At 31.1% G+C, this 27393-nt stretch overlaps 1 protein-coding gene across 5 annotated transcripts in view; it reads left to right on the top strand.

Annotated features, from left to right (window-relative positions):
- Positions 1-1115: 1115 nt before the first annotated feature.
- LOC114335572 (protein Aster-B) overlaps positions 1116-27393 on the top strand; it is a 184857-nt gene continuing 158579 nt past the window's right edge. For 2 of the 5 annotated variants that reach the window (XR_007698519.1, XM_028285821.2), the window contains exons 1-2: positions 1116-1631; positions 1682-1829. Coding sequence is in view for 2 of the 5 variants with exons in the window: in XM_028285821.2 (XP_028141622.1) it covers positions 1564-1631; positions 1682-1829 (216 nt within the window). In the remaining 3 variants the exon portion in view is untranslated. The remainder of the gene's footprint in view (positions 1632-1681; positions 1830-27393) is intronic. The other 3 variants (XM_050652810.1, XR_007698515.1, XR_007698516.1) reach the window with 3 other exon arrangements.

The raw sequence follows: 27393 nt of genomic DNA, 5'->3' as shown, positions 1-27393 counted from the left end.
CATTATTTTTGGAGCGAACTCCACTGGTATTTTCCAACGTTGACACATATTTGAAGCCTTTTCAAAGAAGGTTTCAAATTGTCCTCTCATTTCAGTTAGTTTTAAGAGGCTCTCTTCAAGTAAACAGTAAGCTGTTAAAAAGTCCAAAGATTTTGATTGCAGTGTTTTCGAGACTATGTTGAGGATTTCAAGGATTTTATTTTGCACAACTAGTAACAAAACAAATTTGAATGGTTCTCGTGTCTTTTTTTTTCAGTTCTTTTGCTTCATCTCTTTCATTTCTTTTGTTACTTGTCAGAACTAGACTTGAAAGGCACTCCAAAACATCGCAAAATCTGTGTTTCAATGCATCAAATCTTCCAGTCCAACGTTTTGGATTGAGAGGTTTTAGAGTCACTTTCGAGGAACATCTTTCAGATTGGTATGAGGACTTCAGTGCCTCCCAACGAGCGATAGGTACTGTTCGTTGGGAGTTGGAAAAATATGTAGATATGAAGGTTTATTTAGAGAAAATGCAGGAAGAGGTAAACCAGATTGCTGAGAAGATACAGAAAATTGAAAAGGTGGAAGAAAAATTCGAGAATGCGTTAAAATTCGATATGGAAAAAGTAGAAAAAAAACATCTAAAAGACGGAAATGCTTTGTGGTTTGAAAGCAAAGAAAATGAGGCGACTTCATGGAGAGACAAAATTTATTATTCGAAACAGGTTAAAATCTACCATTGAAGTTGTTAGAATTAATATTGCCGTGTAATATCTACTTATAACAATCGGACAACTCGAAGTAAAACTTGACTGAAAGTACTTTAAAATGTATTTGACTTTGTTACAATCTATGCACGGCCAACCAAACGGGGCCCCTGCGGGGGCTCTCTTGGCCGGGGGCCCCGGGGCACTGCCTCGGTTGCCCTACGGCACGGCCCTGGCTTCGTGCCAGTCTACACTACCGCGCCTACCATGATACTTATAACAAAGTTTGTTACAGTATCATGACCGCCTACTGTACCACTTTTTTTGTATTACCAAGTAACAAAACAATATTATTCATTTAATTTGTATTTTGAGAAAGATTTTCTCAGTGAAAAGCTAAACGTCAAAAATAAATGTATTTTAAACTGAAATTGTGATGAATTGTTATTTATAGTATCATGGAATTCCAAAGAAAATAACTACGTTTTCAACTTCACCTAGCCTAGCTGAATATCAGCTACAGAACAGACCGGAATTTCACTGACACTCATGTGACGTTTAAGTTGACATTTAAGCTGCCGCCTGCCGCCGCCAACAGAAACAAAAGTCCACTAGTCTTGACAGTTGTATTTTATTGAATAGATTATTGTTATGTGATTGTTCTTTCTGTAATTAAATAAACATTTCAAAACAGTTCGAAAAAATTGATAACGGAAACATATTGTTTGCTATGTAGTAATACGCTTTCATAACTTGAGGTCGCTTTATTCGCTTTCGTTGGTAGTATACAGAATAAATACACAAGAATTCAAGAATGTTTTTTCTAATTTGTTAAAAACGGCAGCAAACCAAGCATGTCGAAAATAAAAACAAAATGAAAACGAATTTATCTTCATCAAATATTGCAGCATACGATAAACAGTCAATTAGCAGTGAAAACAGGTAAGGGCTTTTAATTTTAAATCAATAATGTACTGAATCTCAAACTTTAGGTCTATCAGTCCATCTTCGAGTCCTAGAAGTAGCCCTAGGCCTTCTCCCAGGCCACAAACTAAGAGAGATCATTCTAAGTCAGATACTTACCTCAGTGTTTCCTACAAAGAACAAACATCTAAACATGATGGATCTCCTTCCCCTTCTGTAAGTACTATTTTATTTTCTACATATTTATGGATTTACTATCAACACATATATCTATAATCTATAACATGGCACAAAGTTAATAATTGAGGGATGTATACAAAAATAGCAGCCTAATATGCTATTATCTAGGGCCCAAATAGCTCAGGCAATAGCATGTCTGACTTCCACGCAAGTACCCCGGTGTTAGAAACCTAGCACCGGCGAGAACATCTAGACATTATTAAATGTCTATAGGCCCCAGGTCGACTCAGCCTGAATAAAATTGAGTACCTTTGGTAAAACCAGGGGTAATAATAGGCGGTTGAAGTGTAGCACTGGCCCTGTTACCTTCCTTGTATACTGTAGGCCCTAGAGATAGCAGGCTACCCTGCTATAATCCCAAAGCTGAGTTAGCGGTATAAAACAGGAGATTATTATTATTATATATGCTATTATCTGGTATTATCTACAATCTACCTGTTACAGTTGAATAGAAATTTTACAAACTTTGGCGATATACTTTACAAGTTTTTTTGTGCACTGATAGTTACATCAGTACATACCTGTGTAAATGATTTATTTTATTAATGTAGCTCCCTATTTTTCATCACATATTAATGCAGATCAGATCAGTAGTAGGTACTTTGACTTTGTCATATTCACAAACCTCTAAAACCAATGATTTTACTCTCTGTAGTAACATCCATTTTACATGCCTAACATATTTTTAATACAGTAGAGCGTCGATAATCCGAACTAATTGGTACAGGGGTAGTTCGGATTATCAAATTGTTCGGATTATCAAACATATGTTCAAAATACATACAAAGCTTATAAACATAGTACTTATATGTACATACGTTATAGTTACAAGGAATAAAACACCTGCATAATAAACAAATATAGGTATTGTATGTATTTCTGCATAAACAAAACAAAAATCCGCGGTCATATTTTGCCCATATTGTCATATTAAATCCAAAAATTCGGTCCGTGATCATATTTTTTAATTTTTTAATTTTTTTTGCGTTCGGATTAGCGATCGTTCGGATTACCAGGGTTCGGATTATCGACGCTCTACTGTATGTGTAATATTTTAATATAATATTATGTGTTTTCCCATTTAATCTATCTTTTTGTAAAATAACTCATTTTCAATAATAGTGTAGTAAAAAAATGGAAAAGGTATTTTGAAATGAAGTACATTGTCTGTCTTATAACAAAAATATTGTATTCTCATTAAAATATTAATAGTGCAGTTCACTGAAGGTGAATATAAGCTATTGATTTTGAACCTCCATTGATTTTCATGAAAATTGGTGAATGGTTGGTTAGAGGATACCTCAAGGAGCAAAAGTGGCATGGTGCCAACTTGCGCTTTTATCCTGGGGGAGGATGCCACCCCTTCTTGAAGATGAAAATTATTTTATTAAAAATAACCCCAGATAGAGGGACAACTTCTAAGCAAAATTTGTTACATCAAGTTATTAAAATAAATGAATAAGTACTTTTTGGGTACTTCTAGTCCAGGAACTGAAGCTTTTCACCTTGCAATTTTTACAGAATGGATCGATTTGCTTGAAAATTTGAAAATAAGTAGTGGATGATCCAAGGATCAAAATCTATATGATGCCAAAAGGCGCTTTTACCATATGGGTGGTTGTCACCACATCTAGGGGGTGAAAATTTTGTATTACAGTTTGACCGCAAAACTTGACAAAAACATTCATTTTAAGCAAAAAATGTTGTATACATTTTTTTGATAGAATTAATAGTTTTAGATTTATTCGCTATCGAAAGTGTTAGTTTTATATCGAAAAAATTAATGTTTTTCGATATTATACTCATTTACGATTCACTCAATTTTTGTCGTAGAAAAAAGTTTTTAAAACCAAATTCTCAAGAATTAAATAACCTACAATTTCATATTTAAACATTTTTTCGGATCTCTGATGCTAATCTTTCTATACTGTCGAAAATTGCGTTTTTTACAAAACTACAAAAATTCGTTATTCGTTTTTAACTCCAGTTTTTTTAAAACTAATCATTGTAAGCCAGTCAAACTTCTGGAATCTATTAATAATGCATAAATAAAGAAGAATAGATAAGGCCAATGGCCAAACACATCGCTAACTTACATTATTATGCTTCCAATTGGAATTCTCTTTTTTTTTTCAAAAAAATATATTGATTTTTTAACCGTAGCATTTTTATTTTTTATTCTAGAAAGTTTGTTAAATAAGAATTTTGTAGGTTTTTTTAAGGTCTCTAAGGATATTAATATTAAATCCTTTTAAAATCCTCAGTCGCAAAAAGACGTGACTTTGAAAGGGTTGGTAAAGGTGGTTTTTGCATGTTATTATAAGTTTTAATTGTCAATAGCTCACTCAATTTTTACCGTATAAAAATTTTTTTACACCGTTTTCTTGAAAATTAAATAATCTACAATTTTGTATTAATATATTTTTTCGAATCTTTGATGATAATCTTTCTATTATGAAGAAACGGGCATTTTTTGCCAAACTACAAAAATTCGTTATTTGTTTTAACTCCATTTATAGCCTAATAAAATAAAAAAAAGTCAAAATGTAAATTCGTACAGGTTAAAACAAATTTTATATCAAAGTTTAGGTGGGTACAACTGATATTTTCAAGAAAGTATCCAAATCATACAAGGGGATCATTGTTTAAATAATTAAAAGGGATCATTTTTGCAAAAAAAAATACTTTTTAAACTGCTGAGGTAAGTCACTTATTAATGAAGGTCTACGGGAATTTTTCTTGCAAAGTTTAAGGGTAAATCTTTCACATAAGACTTACTGATTTAAACTTGACCCCCTATTTATTTAAATAATTGTATATAAATCTTTATGAACAAATTTGCAGAAAATTATTTTTAGCGTTTTAAATAAGCACTATAAAATATCTTATTTTACAGACTAAGTTACGCTATGTTACCAGTATTAAGTAAAAAAAAATTGGTCAAAAAATATTTAACATTTTTTGAGATATTGAATTTGTTTATTAAATGTTACTTTATTTTCAATTGCAAAAATGCGGTTGTTGCCAAAGAAATATTCACCTGCTTAAGATCTCATTATTTTTATTTCTATGTATGTTTTCGATAAATGTATTGATAAATTCAAATTTGAATTAAACTCCCCCCTAAAATGGTATTTAAAAATTATTCAAATTTGTTTATAATTTGTTTTTTTAATAACGTCGCGGGGATTAAGTATTTTGAAATGCCGTTTCGATAATTGCGTTCCTGGGAATTTTTTACTAATTAATAAAATTTTTTTGTCGTTTTTTTCTTCTTCTTTTTTTTCGGAGTTATATTACTACGGGCCCTTTTAGGGTTAAATTTTATTTAGAATGTCGAATCTCAGAGTTGTAGAATCTAGACCTAAAAATATTAAGATTTATCTAAAATCTCTCAAATAAAATGTGGCTACTTACTGAGTTACAGGGTGTTTTATTTAAAAATTTAAAAATTATTGTTACCAAGTACTTTAAAACTATTTGACGTATCCTTATCATACTTGGCAGAAAGTGTGGCTATTATACACCCTACTAAATTGTGATTAATAAACGTTTCTAGCTAGTGTCAGAGGCGTACGAGAGGGGATAGTGAATGATTGACCATTCCCAAATTCTACGCCACTGAGTAAATTACTATTTTAGCGAAATTTTTCGATTCTCCAATACTTTGTATGTAAATAACCTTATTGGTATCGATAAAATAATCAGTTTGAGATATATTGGAAGTAAAATGAATGAATGAATAAATCAAAATAACTATGCCATTTCATTTTTAACGTCCAATATTTCGAAAGTATTGGAGAATCGAAAAATTTCGCTAAAATAGTAATTCCCTCAGTGGCGTAGAATGTGGGAAGGGTCAATCATTCACTATCCCCTGTCGTACGCCTCTGGTAGTAGCTAGAAACTTTTATTTATCACAATTTAGTAGACTGTATAGTACCCACACTTTCTGCCAAGTATGATAAGGATACGTTAAATAGTTTTAAAGTACTTGGTAACAATAATTTTTAAATTTTTAAATGAAACACTCTGTAACTCAGTAAGTAGCCACATTTTATTTAAGAGATTTTAGTTAAATCTTAATATTTTTAGGTCTAGAATCTACAACTTAGAGAGTCGACATTCTTAATGAAACTTAACCCTAAAAGGGCCCGTAGTAATATAACTCCAAGAAAAAAAAAGAAGAGGAAAAAAATACAAAAAAATTTGTTAATTAGTGAAAAATACCCAGAAATCCAATTATCGAAACGGCATTTCAAAATATTTAATCCCCGCGACGTTATTAAAAAAGCAAATTATAAACAAATTTGAATAATTTTCAAATGCCATTTTAGGGGGAAGTTTAATTGAAATTTTAATTTATCAATACATTTATCGAAAACATACATAAAAATAAAAATAATAAGATTTAATACAGGTAAATAAGTCTTTTTTAACCAATATTAAATATTTTTTAACCAATTTTTTTTTGCTTAATACTGGTAACATAGCGCAACTTAGTCTATAAAATAAAATATTTTATAGTGCTTATTTAAAACGCTAAAAATAATATTTTGCAAATTTGTTTTTAAAGTTTTATGTATAATTATTTAAATAAATAGGGGGTCAAATTTAATTTAGTAAGTCTTATGTGAAAGATTTACTCTTCAGCTTTGTAGAAAATAATCCTATAGACCTTCATTAGTAATTGAATGACCTCAGCAGTTAAAAAAGTAATTTTTTTGCAAAAATGACCCCTTTTTAATTATTTAAACAATGATCCCCTTGTATGATTTGGATACTTTCTTCAAAATATCTTTTGTACCCACCTAAACTTTGATATAAAATTTGTTTCAACCTGTACGAATTTACATTTTTATTTACATGTAGTGTAATTTTATTTTACTAGACTATTATTTAAAAACTAATTATTATAAGCCGGTCAAACCTCTAGAACCTATTAACAATACATAAATAAAGAAGACCAAATAAGGTCAATGACTAATTTTAATTAGGGTGGTGAGTAGGGTGAAGTTTCCGATCACTTTTTCGCTGAAAAAAATAGGGACTGACTTTCTTTTTATTATAAGTCACTTAATTTTTGAGCTAGAGACTACTTTTTTATTTCAGGAGATAGATATTTTTAAATACTTTAAATTAGTTTCAACAAGTTATCCCCGAAAAATGCATAGTTTTCTCGTCTTTTGACTTTGAAAATACAATATTTAGCATTTGACGAAGAAAAGCTAACATATGATAAAGTATAGCTCGATTACTATTGGTCTTAAAGAAAATTAAAAAAAACCGTTTTGTTTATTTTTTTTAAAGGTACATTTTTGTTAAGCAAAGTTCTTTTGATAAAACGAAAACTTTTTGAGTTATTAGCAGAAAACTGATTAAAAACATTGATTTTTTCGCTATAAAACTAAGACTTTCGATACCGAATAAGTCGAAAACTATTAATTTTATCACAAAAATGTATAGAACGTTTATTGCTTAGAATGAATGTTTTTAACAACTTTGGCGGTCAAAATAAAATAAAAACTTTCCACTCCCGACACGGGGTGGCAACCACCCCCATGGTTAAAGCGCCATTCGGTCTCATATAGATTTTGATCCTTGGACTATCCACTACTTATTCTCAAATTTTCAAGCAAATCGATCCATTCTGTAAAAATTGCGAGGTTTTGTCCTATTTTAAGTTTCATTACTTGGACTATTCAAAGATTTTAATTTTTCGTGAAAGCAATTTTTCATAAATAACTCAACACAACAACTAAAAGTTTTTACAAAAAAAGTTATTTTTACCTACTAAAGTTGAAGATAATAAAAAAATTGAACAAAAAATTAAAAATCTTTTTAATTTTAATTCAAAGTGAGTTATAGATAATTTAATGTATATTTTTTTCAATGTGTAGGTACTCATATCTATTCAAGCTTAAATAACAGGAAACCGATGCATTTTATAACATATAGTTACTAAACACTTGTCAAAGTACTCAGCAATATCTATTAAATGAGCTCCCGAAGAAGTTGATAAAATTATGCTCCAAAATTTTTTCAAAATTTATGCTTCAAAAATATTTCAAAATTTATGCTCCAAAAATTTTTCCAAAAATATGTTATTGTTTTTATGATATCCAATTATACAGTAACTGTCACTGTACTAGACACATGGCTAAGTACCTAATTGCTATGCTTATGGGCTAATCCGGTCCGTTCTCAGATGTGATTTTCATCCCTGTCATGCTACTGTCAAGAAACTATTGAAAATAATTGTTTTTCGATACAAAAAATACATTAGTTAATAGTATTATTATCCTGTTTTAAAATAATTTTATTTAAACACTAAGAATGTTACAATACTTTAAAACTTTTACAACTTTAACAAAATGACAACTATAAACGTCAAAATTAGATCAGCTGTATTTAATAAAGCTGATCTATTATTTGTCAACTTTCTATGGTAATATTCAGTTTCTATACATTTTCTGACGTTCTAAACGTCACTAGACATAAAAATAAACATTGCAACAAGTGAAGGGTCCAGGACTGTAATAGCTCAATGTTCCTATGTGTCTAGTATGGTGGCGCTCACTGTATATTAATATATATTATATTAGTTTTTATGCTATCAAGTTAACCAAAAAACCATTTGAAAGGTAATTTCAAGGGCTCTAAAATCGTATTAAATGAAATCTTTTAAATCACTTATTTTTTAAAGATAAAAGGTTAAAGGGCCCCGATTACATGGTTCTCGCAGTAAAATTTTAAATGTTTCTATCTTGGTTATTTTTTTATCCTACTAAAATAATAAAAAAAGTAAAATCTTTATTAAAAAAAACTTAAATTTGGTCCACAATAATTTTCTACGTATATCGAGTATCTTTTTAGTTATTATGAAAAGAAAATAAAAACTGCGAAAATTTGAAAAATTCTGATTTTATTAAATCATGTTTTTTTTTTCAAAAATATCCATTCTAAACCAGTCAAAATTTTTCAGATCATTACTTATGCTGAAACAAAGAAAGGCTTAAAATTTTAATTTTTGTATAAATGGCGTATGATTTATTTTTCACTTTTTCCTAAAAAATTCGAAAGGGTCCTCTTATTTTCATCATAACTTGCTTAATAGTGGTGCTATTAACTTCTTCCGGAGTTCATTTGATAGGTATTCCTGAGTACTTGGACAAGTGAATATTAAGTATATTTTTTTATAAAATGCATCGTTTTCCCATTATTTAAGCTTGAATACTTAGATTTGAGTACTTGCTGAAAAAAAATATACAATTCATTTTGAATTAATAGTAAAAGTTTTTCATGTAAGGAATTTATTCGATATTTTATTAGCTTCAATTTTGGTAAGGTTAAGTTTTTTGTAAAAACTTTCAGTTTTTGAGTTATTTATGAAAAACCGCTTTAAAACATGCATTTTTTCTCGAGAATTAAAATCTTTGATAACTGACAAAGTATTGATAGACAAGGCGAAAACGGCGGGTTCGTTGGAAAAAATATTCCCATGAAATTTTTTTGCATAATTACATTCGTGAGACACCCCAGAATAAGGTTAAAGAAATCGCCCACGCGAAAAGTGGTCCAAATTTTTTTTAACAATTTTTTTAATCAAATTGCAAAAATCAATGCTTTCGGCCCAGACAATTTTTTTTTAGATTTTTCGGACCATTCCGGAAAAAAAAGCTCCCTTGTAATTTTTCTCTAAAGTTGATTGTGTTCGAGTTATAAGCAATTTAAAATTTGGAAAACGCGAAAATGGTCATTTTTAAGACTTAATAACTCGGTTAAAAATTATTATTTAGAAAGTCAGAAAGTGACTAAATCAAATTTAAAGCCACCCCTACATGATCCTGAATAAATTTGTGTCATTAATTTATTACTAAGCTGTTATTTTTAATTATTAATAATGAGCGATAAGATCATATTGACGCGGCTGAAAATGTGAGTGCGTGTGAGATTCGCCATTGGACTGCCTGAATGGCATCTCTTTCGCACTCATCATGGACGGCCGCCTAATACGTGCATGGCGCTCATTATTATAACTTAAAAATAACAACTTAGTAATCAAATAGTGACAAAAATTTCTTCAGGATCTGGGGGGGGGGGATTTAAAACTTTGATTTAGTCGCTTTCTGACTTTCATAGTAATAACTTTTAACTGAGGTATTAAGCCTTGAAAATCGCTATTTTTCGTTTTTATCAATTTTAAAATGCTTTTACCTCGTTAACGATCAACTTTAGGGAAAAATTATAAGAGACCTTTTTTATCCAGAATGGTCCAAAAAACCTAAAAAAAATTTGTCCGGGCCGAAAATAATAATTTTTGCAATTTAATTAAAATTTGGACCACTTTTCGCGTGGGCGACTTCTTGAATCTTATTCTGGAATGTCTCACGAATGTGATTATGCAAAAAAATCTCATGGGAATATTTTCTCCAAAGAACCCGCCGTTTTCGCCTTGTCTATTATTTATTTTAGCAACTTTATATAACAAATTTTTTTTGGAATTTGTCCCTCTACCGATTTGTGGGGTTATTTTTAATAAAATAATTTTCACCCACGCGAAGGGGTGGCATCCAGCGCAAGTTCCATGTCACTTTTGTTTCTTGAGGTATACTCTAACTACTCACCAATTTTCGTGAAAATCGGTGGTTCACCGATATCGAAGGTAATACCTAGTTGATTTTACTATACAAAAGAAATTGAAATTAAATAATTGAAATGCGCGTATTTTGTGAGCTCAAAAATTAGTAAACAATATATAGTCGCAAACTAATTAATTTTATTCATTATAAGTACAATTCTCCCTTAATCCGGGAAGGTGAGGACTGAGGAGGGCTTCTTGCCAAGGGGTTGTAAACTCAATAATCGAAATGCGCGAATATTAAGAGTTTATTTTTAGAATTTATATGCTATACGAATTATATCCGCGATACGGTATATTATTTTAATTTTTTTCAATATTTTTCTTTTGAGTTGAATCAATTAAAGGGTTATTTGGAGATTAAGGGGACGAGCTCAAAAATCAAAACTACATCACTTCCAAAGCTCATAAATTGTTTGGAATTCTGTCACAAAGATCGATTGAATATCTCTATTTCTTAGTAGTTGATGGAGGGGGGAGGGGGGTTGGAGCTGACTAAACCTCACACAAAAAATATAATTAATTCCTGCCCAGTGTAACGAGTTCAAACTTATTAATCTGCGCGAAACGAAAGCTCATAAATAGTTCGTAATTTAGCGCTATTTGTTTTTTAATTCCTGCAACGTGGGGTGGGGGCAGCTCAACAATGGTTAAAATTATACAGCTAAAAAAAATCAAGCTTCATAAAGTTTCTACATTCTACAAAACATTCCTGCAAATAATCAAAATATTAAATCATATGTTAATTTTATTCCTGCTATTAACCTAACAACTTGTTTAATTATAATAATTAACTTAAATAAATTATATTGAATTGTAATCAGTTATAATAGTATAAATTAATGTTAATATTGTTTTTGTGGTTTAAGTTATAAAAATAAGATATTTTTGCCTCAATAAAATTATTTTTATAAATACCTAACAGTCATGGACAAAGTATTTATTTATTTATAAAGCTCGACAGGTCTTGAAAGTCTAAGGCTGATAAGTTTACGTTTTCCATTACAATTACTATTTACATTTTGTTTTGCAGACAAAGTATAGTAAGTATGCCATGCGAGGGCAAATTTAATAATGTAAGATAATTTGTTTAAAATCTAAATAATAAATAAATAATAAAATTCCTTTATTCAACTTTAAAAATATTACGTTAATTTAACGTACCTATATAATTTGTTTAAATTGTAAATAATCAATAAATAATAAAATTATCCGGGTTTATTGTTCCGGACAAACAGCGTTTTCTCTTGACGTGTCGGCCTAGGCTTTTATACGATTATTAGATAGTGATGAATACATTGACTGAACTTGAACTGGTCGCGGTCAAATTTAATGAAACTTTGGTCAATGATAGTCCTCAGTAAGTAGATTAAAAAAGTCCATGGCACCTAGGTCTGAAAAACTACTATTCTCGAGCTACAGCCTTCTGAAGTTCTTAAATTCAGGTACTCGGTTTACGTTAAGTGCACTAATTCACGGACAAGTGAATGAAAATGCCTATTACTGAAAGAAGACAGACTCATTTTCTTCATGCATATTTGCGTGTTGCATATGAATTCGTGGTCAAAAATAGATGCATCATATTTTAGTCTTCAGAAAACCTCCTAAAAGTCCTCAGAAAACTGAAGAAGTGCGATAGAAAATGTGCTGCTAGAGTGACATAACAATTATCATGTTTTCATGAATGCTTCACACTTTTTAAATACCAGCATAGCTGCAGTTCCACCTTTTCTTTAGAAAACTACTTAACAGTGGCGGATTTAGGGGGGAATAGGGGAATTTCCCCTGTAACACGGTCCAGAATTAAAGAAAAAAATGGTTGAAACATAATTACAGTCGGAAAAATGAAAGAATATCCATGAACGAACATATAAAACACGCTGTATTTTCCTGTCACCGTGTCACAAAGAAAATTGTCCAGTGCAAGTACATATAACAATAATTATTACATGTACTTTCGCTGGCCAATTTTTTGTGTGACACGGTGACAGGAAAATACAGCGTGTTTTATATGTTCGTTCATGGGTATTCTTTCATTTTTCCTACTGTATAACACATTGAAATATGTTAGCTTACATAAAACTTACTACAGACAGACAAATTCAACCCAATCAACTCGACAGTTAGAGAAATAAAGGGAATTTATTGCACATGTTATTACTTTATTACCTATGCCTTTTATGTAGTTTGGGTTTATCTATTTTATATATTTTTGGGTTGGTGATTTATTGGAAGTCGCTCCCCTCCCCCAAGGCAAATGTTCCGCCATTGCTACTGAAATATCCTGATAGGTCATTAGTTAGCACGACATATGATGCATCTATACGAAATTAGCAAAATCTTAAGGTACAGATAGTCGAAGATGAAATAAACCCGATTTTTCCATAGAAGATTGTAATTAATATTTTGCGTTTACTTACTACCATGTATGTACTTTGTTTTTTCTTTTCTACAAGCTTTACTAAGTTATTTGCAAAAACTACTGCTTCGTAGGCATATCTAATGATTTTTAGAGGCACTCTATTCTACATGCGTGAAAACGTGAGATGTCTTGTTCTGCTCTAGCAGCACTTATTGTGGTTGTTCCTCAATTTTCTCAAGGCGCTTCAGTAGCAGTGGCGAAACATTTGCCTTGCGAGAGGGCGACTTCCAATAAACCACCAACCCCTAAATACATAAAATAGATAAACGCAAACTACAAGACATAGATAATAACATGTGCAATAAGTTCCCTTACTTTTCCTAACTATCGAGTAAATTGGGTTGAATTTGTCTGTCTGTCGTAAATTTCATGTCAGCTAATATATTTTTTATGTTTAAACAATTTTTTCTTTAAATCTGGACCGTGTTACGAGGGGAATTACCCTATATACCCTAGATCCGCCGTTGTTCAGTAGTTTTCTAAAGATAAGGCGGAACTGCAGCTATGTTGGTATTGGATAAGTCTAAACCATTCATGAAAACATGACAATTCTTATGTCGCTGTAGCAACACATTATATATCGCACTTCTTCAGTTTTCTGAGTACCTACTTTTCGGAGGTTTTCTGAAGACTAAAATACGAGGCACCTATTTTTAACCTCTAATTCATATGCAACACGCAAATATGCATGAAGAAAATGAGTATCTCTTCTTTCAATAATAGATATTTTCATTCACTTTACCGTGAATTAGTGCACTTAACGTAAACTGAGTACTTTCGTTAAATTTGACCGGGACCACTTTTCCATAAGGAGTGTTGCGGGGTCCTTTTCTCATTTTCAATTTTTTGGATTTTCATAATATGACTAATGTCTCAGCGTAGAAATAAGCGGGGCTGCAAATATTTTCTATAATGAGTTACACTTTTTTAATCACAGTATTTATGCCTTCAAGGTCTTGGTGACTGATAGGTCAAGTTTAATACAGTAAACAATACACAACAAGGTGGTATTGGTTGGTTTGGTGCATTTTGTTAAACATTATTGTATTGTTTGATTGAAAACCTGTTGTAATAATTCATGTTTTTAAATTTGTTATTGCATGTGCGTTCTTTTATTTGTAAATCAAAACCACTTTTGTTAGAAGTGGGAAACAGTTAAAGCGTTTATTTATTTATAATCAAGAAAACTGAGATCGGTATACCCAGGTAAAAAAAGGAAAGGTAGAGGAAAGGGATGATATTTATCTAATATAAAATTCATAATCTTAAAATATCAAAAAGCTTTCTTATCGGTACCGCTACATAAATAATATACATCAGTATGTCTGTGAAATATGAGAGACAGCTGATGAAAAATCCGTGAAAATGTACAGCTGATTTTACTTTGTTTTTTTTTTAAACAATATTAAAAAGTGAAAAAATGTTTTCTTCCTGTAAAGAGTTTTTTATACATTTTAGAGAAATAGTTTCTTATACCTTTATTTAAAACAACTGGGGGAGTATGTACAAAACAACTGGGGGAGTTATCAGAAATTATATACAGATGGTTCAAAAATGGAATGAAAAGTTGGATACAAAAAAGTATTATAAAAATAAACAACAGATTACCTGACAAAATGACAATTTTCACAGCTGAACTCATAGCAATCAAAGAAGCATATAAAATATGTATTAATCAAAAAGAACTAAATTATGTTATATTTACAGACTGCAAAAGCGTTGTCAAGAAGTTGAAAAATAATGTACATAATTTTGCAGAAAATTATATCATCAGTGACATTATAGCAATGAACAGTGAAGCTTTGAAATTGGGCAAAAATATAATATTGTGCTGGATAAAAGCACACATTGATATAAAAACAACGAAATAGTAGATGATCGGGCTAAAAAACCAACAATGAAGGAATCCGCTCTGCAAACCTATCAACTTCCTATGGGAGATTTAATATCTATTATCAGGTCTACCAAACAGACGAAATGGCAGGAACAATACAACAATTCAGACAAAGGAAAGTATTACAAAACAATCCAGAAAATTGGACAAAGACATGGTTTAATCAAGTTTCCAACAGAGGCTTTATCAAAACTATTTGTCGAATAAGAAGCAATTACTGTCTGACTCCAGTCTACAAAAGAAAAATAGGACTTGTAGATAGTGATGAATGTTTATGTGGGGATCTAGTTGATCTACAACATATGCTGTTAGAACAGGAGTGGCCAAACTTTCTTAACAGTGTGCCACTATCTGTTTATGAAAAGTTAGTCGTGCCACCAAAAATTTTCTAACAAAAAATTCAATAGGTAGGTGGAATTTGTATGAAAGAACAAAAAATATATGTAGCTACAATAGTATATTATTCCACGAGCATGTAATGATGGCTATTACTCACGATGATGAAGTTTGCGACACGAACGAAAGCGTGATCAGAGTGAGTAATAGCCATTACATGCGAGTAGAATACTATACTTTTTCTACGACCTTTTTTTATTTTAAATAGTAAAAAAATATGTTTGGAAGTGGTGTGATGAGTAAATAAGAATTGTTCTTCCCACTCAGTTTTAAATTCACGAATCGCGATATCGTCCTCATATTTACGTTTTGAAGTTGATGGCTTACTCGTGGTCATTTCGAAAACAATTGTTTTAAAAGGAAATACACTGTAAAAACACTATCTCACAAGGCAAACAGACTTGAAGCGTCTCGCACAAAAGTTGAGAATCAACTGAAACTGAGTAGAGAATAACGTGAACGTGTCTAGCGCGAGGCAGTGGCGTACAATAAAAGAGTGGCGTAGAATAAAAGACGAATTTTTAATTTTTTACTAAGTTAATTTTTTTTATTTTTTTTTTATTTTTCCAAAAAGTCCTCGCGTGCCACTTCTAAGACACCGCCGTGCCACACCGTGGCACGCGTGCCGTGGTTTGGCCACCCCTGTGTTAGAATGTCCTTTACATTTTATTGAAATATCAAATTTCTATACCAATCTAGTTCAAGTAATGTTCAGTTATCTTTTAATCTTACGTATCTTTGACAGACAAACAATCTAGATGTATATAAAGTTTTATACAGCCATGTTAATTGTTTAAAATTAAAACTCTGATAAAAGAAAAAGTAAATAAAATAAAAAGTTAGTTACTAAAGAAGATCTAAACCTCCGAGGTGTTGAATCGAGTTTAGGTCTTAGCGTAGTAAAAAAAATACATAAAAACAAACAAAACAAAAAAAAAACTAAAAAAAATAATAATAAAAAATAATAATAAGAAAAACATAAAAAAATAATTGTAAAAAAATATAATAAAAAAAAACAGTAAAAAATTTAGTAGTAGTAAGTTTTTAATGTAGATACTAAGTGGCAATAAAACCAGTGGCAATAAAACACAAACACACACACAAAGAGGTTCAAAGAAAGTTGTAAACTTACTAATCACAAAGTTGTAAACGTACTAAATTAAAATACATGATTGACCGAGATAATTGCAAAAACCCCTTATTTTTGCAGTAATTTAAGTCAATAACTTTGCTTTTTGCCTAATGGCAACAACTACTGGCAATAACTACTCAAAATTGTCAGTTAATGAGTTATTATGTTCAATGTGTTTTAAATGAATTTTTTCGAATCCTGAGAAAACTAATAAATACATATTTATGAAAAATTTAAACGCAGAATGAAAGACTAAATTATTACCGAGGGCAGAAAGTCCCTTAGAGTAAATAAAAAGTTTCTTTTAAATGAGATATTTGAAATTAAAAATCACACTAAATTTGGTCTTTTTTTCACCCCTGTAACTTATTAAAATAAACATAGAAGTTTTCAGGGACTTTCGGCCCTCGGTAATAACGTAATCTTTCATTTTGCGGTTAAATTTTTCAAAAATACTTATTAGTTTTCTCAGGATTCGAAAAAAATGAATACATTTAAAACACATTGAACATTTTGACTGGCGACATTTTGCGTCTATGCCCTTAGTCCTGTCGCCAGGGGGGGTACAACGGCCTCGTTAATTCAGATGGACTTACTCAAGTTTTTTTTATGTATTTTGACCCGTAGAACACGAATTTTTTGGGTAACAGTTGATCCGGATGTCGATAAGATTGTTATAGACCAAGAACTTGAGGAATCAAATAACAGCGACTTTTGGCAAAACAAAACAATATTTTGTATTTTTTGGGCCATTTTAAGTAAAAAATATTTCTACAAGTTTTTTCGTAGGATGCACAGTTTTCGAGATAAACGCGGTTGAACTTTAAAAAAATCGAAAAATTGCAATTTTTGAACCCGAATAACTTTTGATTAAAAAATAAAATAGCAAGTCTGCTTACCGCATTTGAAAGTTTAAGTCAAATTATATCGGTTTTGATTATTTGCATTGGTAAAAATTTATTTTTTTATTGTTTAACAAAGCTATAAACACGTAGGGTTTCCCGTGCTTTTACATGCGTTTTAACGCATGTAACGTAGAAATAGTCTTGATTGCACTAGTACCTATTCTACCTACTCGTTCGATTTTAAATGAGAAATCATAGAAACATCACTCACGCACTAGTTGTTTGTAGCTTTGTTTAACAATAACACAATAAATTTTTAGCAATGCAAATAATCAAAACCGACATAATTTGACTTGAACTTTCAAAGGCGCTAAGCAGAATTGCTATTTTATTTTTTAATCAAAAGTTATTCGGGTTTAAAAATTGCAGTTTTTCGATTTTTTGAAAGTTCAACCGCGTTTATCTCGAAAACTGTGCATCCTACTAAAAAACTTGTAGAAATATTTTTTGCTTAAAATGACCCAAAAAATACAAAAAACATGTTTTGTTTTGCGAGAAATCTCTGTTATGTAATTCCTCAAGTTCTTGGTCAATAACAATCTTATCGACATCCGGATCAACTGTTACCCAAAAAATTCGTGTTCTACGGGTCAAAATACATAAAAAAAACTTGGGTAAGTCCATCTGAATTAACGAGGCCGTTGTACCCCCCCTGGCGACAGGACTACCTTAAGTGTGCTAAATTTCAAACATATCGAGCAAATACATAGTTTATAAGCTATTCAGTTTTTTTTTTATTCCGGAAAGCGATTATTTAAACAACTGTACTTGCCCAAATAGTCACTCTAGAGGTATTTTTTTAAATCGCAATTGATGCTCTGAAGCTGAATTTTTAAGGTAGATACAAAAAAAACTTCTTTAATTAAACTTTTTATTAAAAACAGTTTGAAAAAGGGCTGACGTTTTAGCTCATAAACATTTATTATAATAAATTTGACAATCTTTATAGTACACGTCTGTAAGTAGGCTCAATGAAAAGCTGGTAAAAAAATACACTTTCCGAAAAACAACAGATCCTTCTATGAAACAAAATAGCATTTTTTTAAATCATATTTTCAACGAAAACTTTTCGTTTATAAATTTGCAAAGTCTGTGTGTTATTGCGTTGCCGCTCCTGCAATACTTAGAGCAGATTTATCGATGGATTCCTATGTAGTTTTGTCTTCTGAATCCAAATCTGAAAACGGCATTTCGATATCTCTAACCGTCTTCGAGATAATCGACCTCAAAGTATAAAATGTGACGTCACAATCCTTTTATTTTCTGCCGAAACACTAACGTCAGCTGAAATCGTTGCTAGTAAGTAGGCTAGTTTCTTATTCTGAATTTGTTAAGCAAAGCATATGTTATTTACATTTGAGTTTGACACTTCGTGAATGTCAAACTAAATTTTAAAGTAAGTATGTATTAATAAAATATCAATGACATAATTTGATAGTGAATTTAATTATTATATAAAATAAATAATATGTTCAAAAATACAACTTGAGTATATTTTGAAAGCAATAATTTATTAATAACTTTAAAAAGGTTTATACGAGTATAAGGCCTCCCCTTTAATGGGAGTACCTAATGATAAATGGACTGTTCCATTTGTTATGAAATGAAAATTGTTATTATAGTCGGTTCGCTAAACTCAGACACAACTGACTAGTGACGTTAGTAGGTATTTTTTTTTGTTTTTTGCCAATTTTGGCAATTGGCAAAATTACTGACTAAAATCACTAGCCAGTTGTGTCTGAGTTTAGCGAATCGACTATATGAAATGTTGTTTGGCATAAAAATATATGGTCTGATATGTGCAATTACATCCTTATAACGGAAAAAATATTTGAAGATTTTTCTCAAATTATGGACACCAACAATATTTTCATTTATAACTCTTTTATTTTTAATTTGACGAAGAAAAGTTATTCTTCATAAAAAGCTCTTAATGGTCTAAGATTTACGATGCAACCATCATATATCAAATTTTATTAATTTTATACGAGGTATATAAAAAATATGAATTTCGATCAAGAGTAAAGTACATTTATAGTTCACAACATTTAAATTAGAATGATATAATTGCACATTAAAACATAATTTTTAATTCTAAACAACTTTTCATAATAGCAATTTTCCATATTATGAATTAAAATACCTAAATAAACAAAATTTTTCAGCTTGTTATTGTTTATTAACATTAAGAGCTGAAAAATGAACGGACTCTTAATGAAGACCTCCTATTGTTCATGAAGGTTTTGTTGTTTTTTGAAACATTTATTATTTCACCATACTTTTCATTGAGCCTACTTACAGGCATGTGGATAAAGATTGTTAAATATATTATGTTTGTAAGCTAAAAAGTCGGCCCTTTTTCAAACTGTTTTTTAATAACAAATTTAATAAAATGTTGAAGTTTTTCGGAGTACATACTGCGTAGTGCGATCAATCAAAATTTGCACTCCACAATGAGTATAGTCTGCATCTCTGAGATTATTCACTAGTGTTCCGTTAACTGATATGCCTTCATTGATGTCTTCTACTACCTCTTTAAACAGTTTCTAGTTTTTTCTGAGCACATATTAAAAAGTAGAGGGAATCTTAAATCACATGTTTCTGTTAGTTTGGATTCCTGTTAGTGCCGGCGCAAATTGATCCTAAGCCAGACACAACCTGGCACCGGCGAGGTGCGTAGAGAGTTCTGTGCATCCTAATATCAGTGAATACATTGCCAGGTCTACACATGCGAACGTTTGTCATCGAAACACAGTTTTCTGGTGTCGTGGGACGCGTGACTCAATTCTCAGATGTGGTTTTGGTTTCGAGATGGACGTAGAGAAGCTAATAGAACTCGTTCGGAATTATCCCTGTGTATATGATACCAGTCACAAGGATTATAATATGAGGACGAAACTTAAAGACGAAGTATGGGAGAAAATCGGAAATGAACTTAATACGAATGGTAAGTACAATTTACTGTGATAAATAAATATTAGTACAATATAATCAAAACCCAACACCGCTTTGTCATTAAAATTCTAATAACTTTATTAGGTACCTACTCGTAGACAAAATAAACGGCGATAACAGATATGCCTTTACAAGAATACATTATTAGAAAAAAAGGTTACTTAAAACGAATAGGCCCGGATCCCGCGTAACAAAAAAAGTTGATTAATAGCAAGCTGAAAATATGTTAATAGCGTAACGATGTCTAGTCGGACAAACTTTAATGTATGGGAACACTGGAACAGGGGTAGTTTTAATTGTGGAACAGGTTAAAGATTTGGAACGTTAGACTACAAAAACTTCCCATGTATTTTATCGGACAGAACTTCCAATTGATTTCTTACCCTTTCATTAAACTCTCATGCTAAAATTAGACTGCTATTTATCACCTGTCATAATTCCTGTCATTTGACATGTTCTCTTGTCGGATTTATTAAAATGCCCAGTTGGTGATAAATACCAGTCTGATTTTTGCATGAGAGTTTAATGAAAGGGTAACAAATCAATTGGAAGTTCTGTCCGACAAAATACATGGGACGTTTTCGTAGTATGACGTTCCAAATTTTTAACCTGTTTCACAATTAAAACTTCCCCTGTTTCAGTTTCAGTGTTCCCGTACATCAAAGTTTGTCTGACGAGACACCGTTAAGCTATTAACAAATTTTCAGCTTGCTATTAATCAACTTTTTGTTGGTACGCGGGATCCAGGCCTAGAAATACAATGTCACAAATGATGGCGTAATCCCTTTTCTATAGGTATAAAAATTTTGTAAATATCATTCATTTCTTAAATCTACACAACATTATCATTAAAAATGATTCATTATTAAAAACCGTTAAGCATATCTGTGAATATTGCATTACCCTTAAATAAAATGTGTCATCATACCGGGCTTGTTCATGCTTAAAAACAAAATATGTAGACGAGATATAAATATATGTAATAGGTAAGCAGTTTTTGCAACGACAATCCAATCACAATCAGTGTTGTTTATAATAATAGTATCGGCATCAGCTGATAAAATAATTAGTTTTTAGCAAAGTTCGCACCTTTGTGGACACTGAGGTACATACAAGCAAATTTGTTAATTGTTGAGAAAACGTAGGCATTTAAAGTTTTAAAAGGTACTTAAAGCCAAAAATGAGACGCAAATTACAAGAGGAAGTAGAAATCTATTGTCCACAGTCCTAGTTATTAGGATTTTAGGATTAGAATTTTTCTTAAACAACACCTCAAAGCCGCGTGCCTGAAAGGGAAGGAAATTAGCAAATATCTCATTGTATTGTTTCTCAAAAAATTAGAAAATAACTATTTCATTGTTCCCCGAAAAATTCCATAATTTTACCATTGCATACTAATGTTGTGTCACGCACAACTGACAATCTGACATTCTTTGATATACACAGGTACACTTGATCTAGCGAAATGGAGAATAGTTATAATTCTTTGTTTTTTTGTTTCTTCAGACAAATACGAATATTAGGAATATCGTAGTGTTGATTAAATAAATTTTTGTGAAAAATTTGCAATTACGTCAGTGTTTCCCCAAAGGTGCGAGTTATTACAGTAAACTGGTTTTGACTATATTATAGTACATATTTGCTATTAGTCGGATATCTCGTTTATCTAAATTCTTTTCTGCCAGGAGTCTGATTAGATGATCATGCCGCACTTTATCAAAGGCCTTGTTATAATCTATGAAACACATCAGATACAGATACATCAGTATTTTGTAATCAGTATTTGTACTCAGTATCTACCACTGAGACCCGGTATCAAAAGTAACCGTTACACGTCCGCACTGATTTTGCCCGTCCCTCTATTCGTTGCAGAGACAGCCAACGGTTGGGTTTTGTTGTGAACAATATGCGGTGCGCTAGAAAAATAACTACACAGGTCACCCGTCCCGCCGGTGCCAGGTTGTGCTCGCTTAGGTTCAATATGCGCCGGGGCTTATGCTATCGTCTAGTTTTTTGTAGACACGTTCATGGATCACTCGCAAAGAAACTTTTAAAACAATAATCGATACAAATAATAAACATCACATATATCACATACAGATACTATAGTTCATAAGCAATTCCTGTATCCATATAAACAAAAAAATGGCCATATATAACAATATGATACACAGGTTGATAATAATTGTTTCTATGTGACAAGATAATTATACTCTGTTCACTGAACCAAGCCTTAACAGTCTAATAAATTTAGTAATTAATTTTTTGCTACAATGTTACAATATTCATTGTAACAAGGTAACAAATTATTTATGTGCTGTTCATCATCAAAATAAAGGCGAATTTACACTTATTCACTTTAGATGTACACTGCGGATGATAGATGAATAGTGAAAGTGTAGATTGAAAAGCTCAGCAATTTACATTTTCACTGACGGAATTTAATAAGTAACGGAGTTAATAAGTAAAGCATTACTAGAAGAATGTTGAAAATTAGAAAAAAATCGGGGAGTTTGCCCCTTTCAACCACAATAAACGAGGAGTATAAACATCAGCTCTTCCTACTCCACTGTTTTCTGACTTTTCAATTTTTGCTAACTCAACAATAATAACGAGTGTGAATAGTTTTTCCCGGTATGCATTTTCACAAAAAAATTATTTTATTGTAGTCCTCAGATTTTATTCCACGATTACTCATGATTACGATATAATTCTAGAAATATAATATAGGTATGTATATGTTCATCTTTCCACTGAAATGTCATTTTACGTAGATATCAAAATATAAATTTATGACGAAAATACCGAAAAAAACAAGTTTACACTTTACACTAGTGGTTCAGTGTGCAAGAATCATCCACCCATTTCATCAAAAGTAGGAACACCTTCTACTTTGTTCCCTGTTTACTTTGGATGTGCATCTTGGATGAAATGTAGATGACGAGTATGTTTATACCTTTCATTGCAGATGAATCCTCCACAGTGTACATCTAAAGTGAATAGTCTAAATTTGCCTTAATGACTGTATCAATAATTATTGATACAAAGGTTTAAATGTTTATCTTTGAAATTTTCAGTTGTTTATTGATGGATATTTACAAATAGAAAATTATTAGTCAAACTTTATACGTTTAATGGTTTATTGCGGATAACGACTAAGGGCTCTATTAGTCTAGGTAACTGGTGGCGCAACTAGTGGGCCCACCAAATTGTGAGCACGGGCAACTGGTGGCCGAGAATAGCCACCAGCAAAAATAATAAAATGAATTGGAATTGGAAAAATAATCAAATGCAATTGGAAAATTGTTTGTTATCAATTTTACGAAAAAAAGTTATTCTTCATAAAATGCTCTTAATAGTATAAAATATAAGATGCAACCATCAGATTCAAATTTTGTGAATTTTATACGAGGTATGTCAAAAAAGATAAATTTCGCTCAAGAGTAAAGTATCCTTATATGAAACAATATCGAAAAATGTTTTATAAAAAGTTGTTCGGAATTAAAAGCTATGTTTGAATATGCAATTACATTCTTCTAATTGAAATATTGTGAACTGTAAAGGTACTTTACTCTTGGACGAAATTCATATTTTTTAACATACCTCGTATAGAATTGATAAAAGTTTATATATTATGATTGCATCTTAGATTTTAGACCATATAAAGCTTTTTGTAAAAAATAACTTTTTTCGTAAAATTAATAATAAAATACTTATAGATATTTGTAATAAAATGATATTGGGTATCCGTAATTAAAAAAAAATAATGCATTTTTTTTTTCAATTAGAATGATGTAATAAAATTAATGCGCCCCAAAACATAGTTTTTACTTCTTAACAACTTTTCATAATTTAATTCTTAACATAATTTTCGATGTTGTGAAATCTTAAGGTACTTTACATACAAATTTTTTGACATACCTCGTATAACATAGACTATGCAGAGCATTTTATAAAGAATATTTTTTTTTATAAAATTGATAAGAAAAAAGTTTCCCATATGGTTCCAAGTTACGCAGACATACTGTACCTATATATAAAAGCTCAATTTTTTAAAATTATCCAATTAACGTCACATTCGGATTCAGCATAATTAAAAACAAAATAGAAACATTATTGATCAAGGTAAAGTGATGAATTCACCGATATTTCTAAAATATAAAAAGTGCTTTTATTGTTTAAACAATGAATAAACAATCAACGGCTAAATCTGCGAGAAGAACTTTTTAATATAGCATATTTTTATTAATCAACAAAATAGGTTTTAGAAAAATATACGCTTGTTAATAGAAAATATAGAAGTTAATAGAAAAGAAATACGAAGCACTCGATTACAATACAAATGAACTAGTGGTGGCCGACACCAGTTGCTCAGTCTAATAGGGTCCATATAACATAATGCCCCGGCTTGGTGGCGCCACCAGACCCGGTTATTAACCCGGCTGGTGGACTGGTTCGGCCACCAGATCGACAACAATTTCTGGTGGCGCAACCAGTTGTTGTAGTCTAATAGGTCTCATTTACTTAAATGCCCCGTGACGTCATGAGTCACTGGTTGAGCAACTTGGTGGCGTCACCAGTTGCCTAATATAATAGCGGCCTAAGAAAACAAGAGAAAATATTTGTAAACATTTTGAAATGCATATAGGAAGGGGTTAATAAATACAAATACCGGGGAACCTGGATTTCAGGAAATAATGATCAAACAATAGAAATAAAGACCAGAGAATTTTGCAATAGCAAGGAATTTTGTAAAAATGAAAACAATTTTCTGCAATAAAGGCCTTATATTCTGAGATAAGAGATCTGAGATGCTACGTGCTTTGGATACTGCAATATTATGGACTTGAAAGTTGGACATTGAAGCAAGAACACATAAATACGCCATAGTCATTTGAAATGTGGTGTTACAGAAGTTTGGTTAGAATAGCATGGACACAGAAGAAAACAAATACGGAAGTAGTACGTGAAATGGGCAAAAGATACGAAATAATAAACACAATAAAAATAAGTAAGTTAAAATAATATCTGCGACACTTAAAGTCCAAATAATGAAGCTTAAAATAGGACAAAACCTCGCAATTTTTACAGAATGGATAGATTTGCTTGAAAATTTGAGAATAAGTAGTGGATAGTCCAAGGATCAAAATCTATATGATGCCGAAAGCGCGCTTTTACCATGGGGGTGGTTGCCACCCTATCTCGGGGGTGGAAATGTTTTATTATATTTTGACCGCAAAGTTGGTAAAAGCATTCATTCTAAGCAAAAAACGTTCTATACATTTTTTTTGATAAAATTAATAGTTTTCGATTTATTCGCTATCGACAGTGTTAGTTTTATATCGAAAAAATCAACGTTTTTAATAAGTTTTCTGCTAATTACCCCAAAAGTTTTCGTTTTATCAAAGCAACTTTACTTAACAAAAATGTACCTTTTGAAAAAATAAACAAAACCGTTTTTTAATTTTCTTTGAGACCGACAGTAATCGAGCTATACTTTATATGTTAGCTCTTCCTCGTCAAATGTTAAATATTGTAGTTTCAAAGTCAAAAGACGGGAAAACTATGCATTTTTCGAGGATATCTTCATCATCATCATCATTCTCTTTGCCTTATCCCTATGCGGGGTCGGCTTCCCTAATTGCATTTCTCCACACAATTATATCTTGGGTCATATCAATGTTAATCCCCTTTACCAACATGTCCTGCCTTATCGTCTCCCCCCAGGTCTTCTTTGGTCTTCCTCTCCTACTCCTTCCAGAAATCTGCAATTCAGCTATTCTTCGTATTGGGTGATTAACGTCTCGACGTTGAACATGACCAAACCATCTTAACCTATGCTCTCGAGGATAACTTGTTCAGACTAATTTAAAGTATTTAGAAATATCTATCTCCAGAAATAAAAAAAGTCTTTAGCTCAAAACTTAAGTGACTTATAATAAAAAGAATGTCAGTCCCTATTTTTTTAAGTTATACTTCTTTAGGCACGAGGGTGAATTTGTACATTCCCTGGCGCATGCGCACACCGACAGTATGGTATTAGTCGCTACATCTTTTAAGTTATGTAGCGCAAATAAGGTGTGCGTGAAAAGAATATATTGTTTGTGTTTTTAGTAAATATACTTATTATAATTTTTATGTCTGTGGATTTGTCAAAGCAAAACATTCTCCAACCTCCTCTCGTTTTAAAAAAGATAGCCCAAAAAGACACCTCAGCCACTTTCCACTTTCACTTTTTCCATCTTGATATTCTTTAACCCTAATTACCTACCTTAATCTACCTACCTACCTATTTCTCGTACGGTCCGTAATTCGGTGCACTTATTTTGGCTGTTCAGGTAGCGGTCCTCAATTCGAGAACACCGTATATAAACTTTGTAAATCAACATTTGGGAGTATTGGGAGTTCTCCTCGAACATTCAATGTGTCTTGGTTTGTTTATTTCTAGTGCATCTTATTGTGAGAGTAGTATAGATACCTACTCACTGGCCGTCATTAACGATAACTTAAGATGTTTTGACACTAGAGAAATGTTTATTATGAATTTGTTTGGCTGAAATATACGCCTATTAAAAATATTTAGAATTTATTTGATTATCAAAAAACTTGTAGTTCCAAATAAATATGTATATTGAAAAATATATTAAATACCCATTTCTGTTCTTTCAAGTACTTAATACTTCATTTGGTTAAGTAGCAATGGCACTTTAGGAAAATACAAGATAAACGTGTAAACGGAAAATTTTCGTTAGTCATCTTTGGATTTCTTATTAGATATTCGAAAAAATTAAACCACAATCTTTTGTTATCGTTGTTTCGTTTATTGTGGTAATATTGAATCAAACATTTTAAAATATTGATGCAGTGTCGAACACAAAGTTGTAATCTGATTTACTTTTCTAGGAAAATAGTTCAAAATATGTATTTTACTTATAGAACATTAAATATTTACATATTTAGAACGATATACTAAATGTAACCCATAATTTTTAATCAAATATTAAAATTATATACCATGACAGTGAAAAGGGTATATGGAAAATCTTTAGATTAACGTAACGTTTCTTTAATCCACGGAAATTCCTCTTTAACCGGTTTTAGTGTGTATAAAAATAATAATCGATATAAAAATTTATTGGAAATAATGATTAAAAAATCATGCACCATCAGCATATAGTATCTATGTAGACATTTA

Source organism: Diabrotica virgifera, chromosome 6 (genome assembly GCF_917563875.1).
Source record: "Diabrotica virgifera virgifera chromosome 6, PGI_DIABVI_V3a".
NCBI classification, from domain to species: Eukaryota; Metazoa; Arthropoda; class Insecta; order Coleoptera; family Chrysomelidae; genus Diabrotica; species Diabrotica virgifera.
Note: the sequence above shows the minus strand (reverse complement) of the source record. Positions and strands in the feature narration are given on the sequence as shown.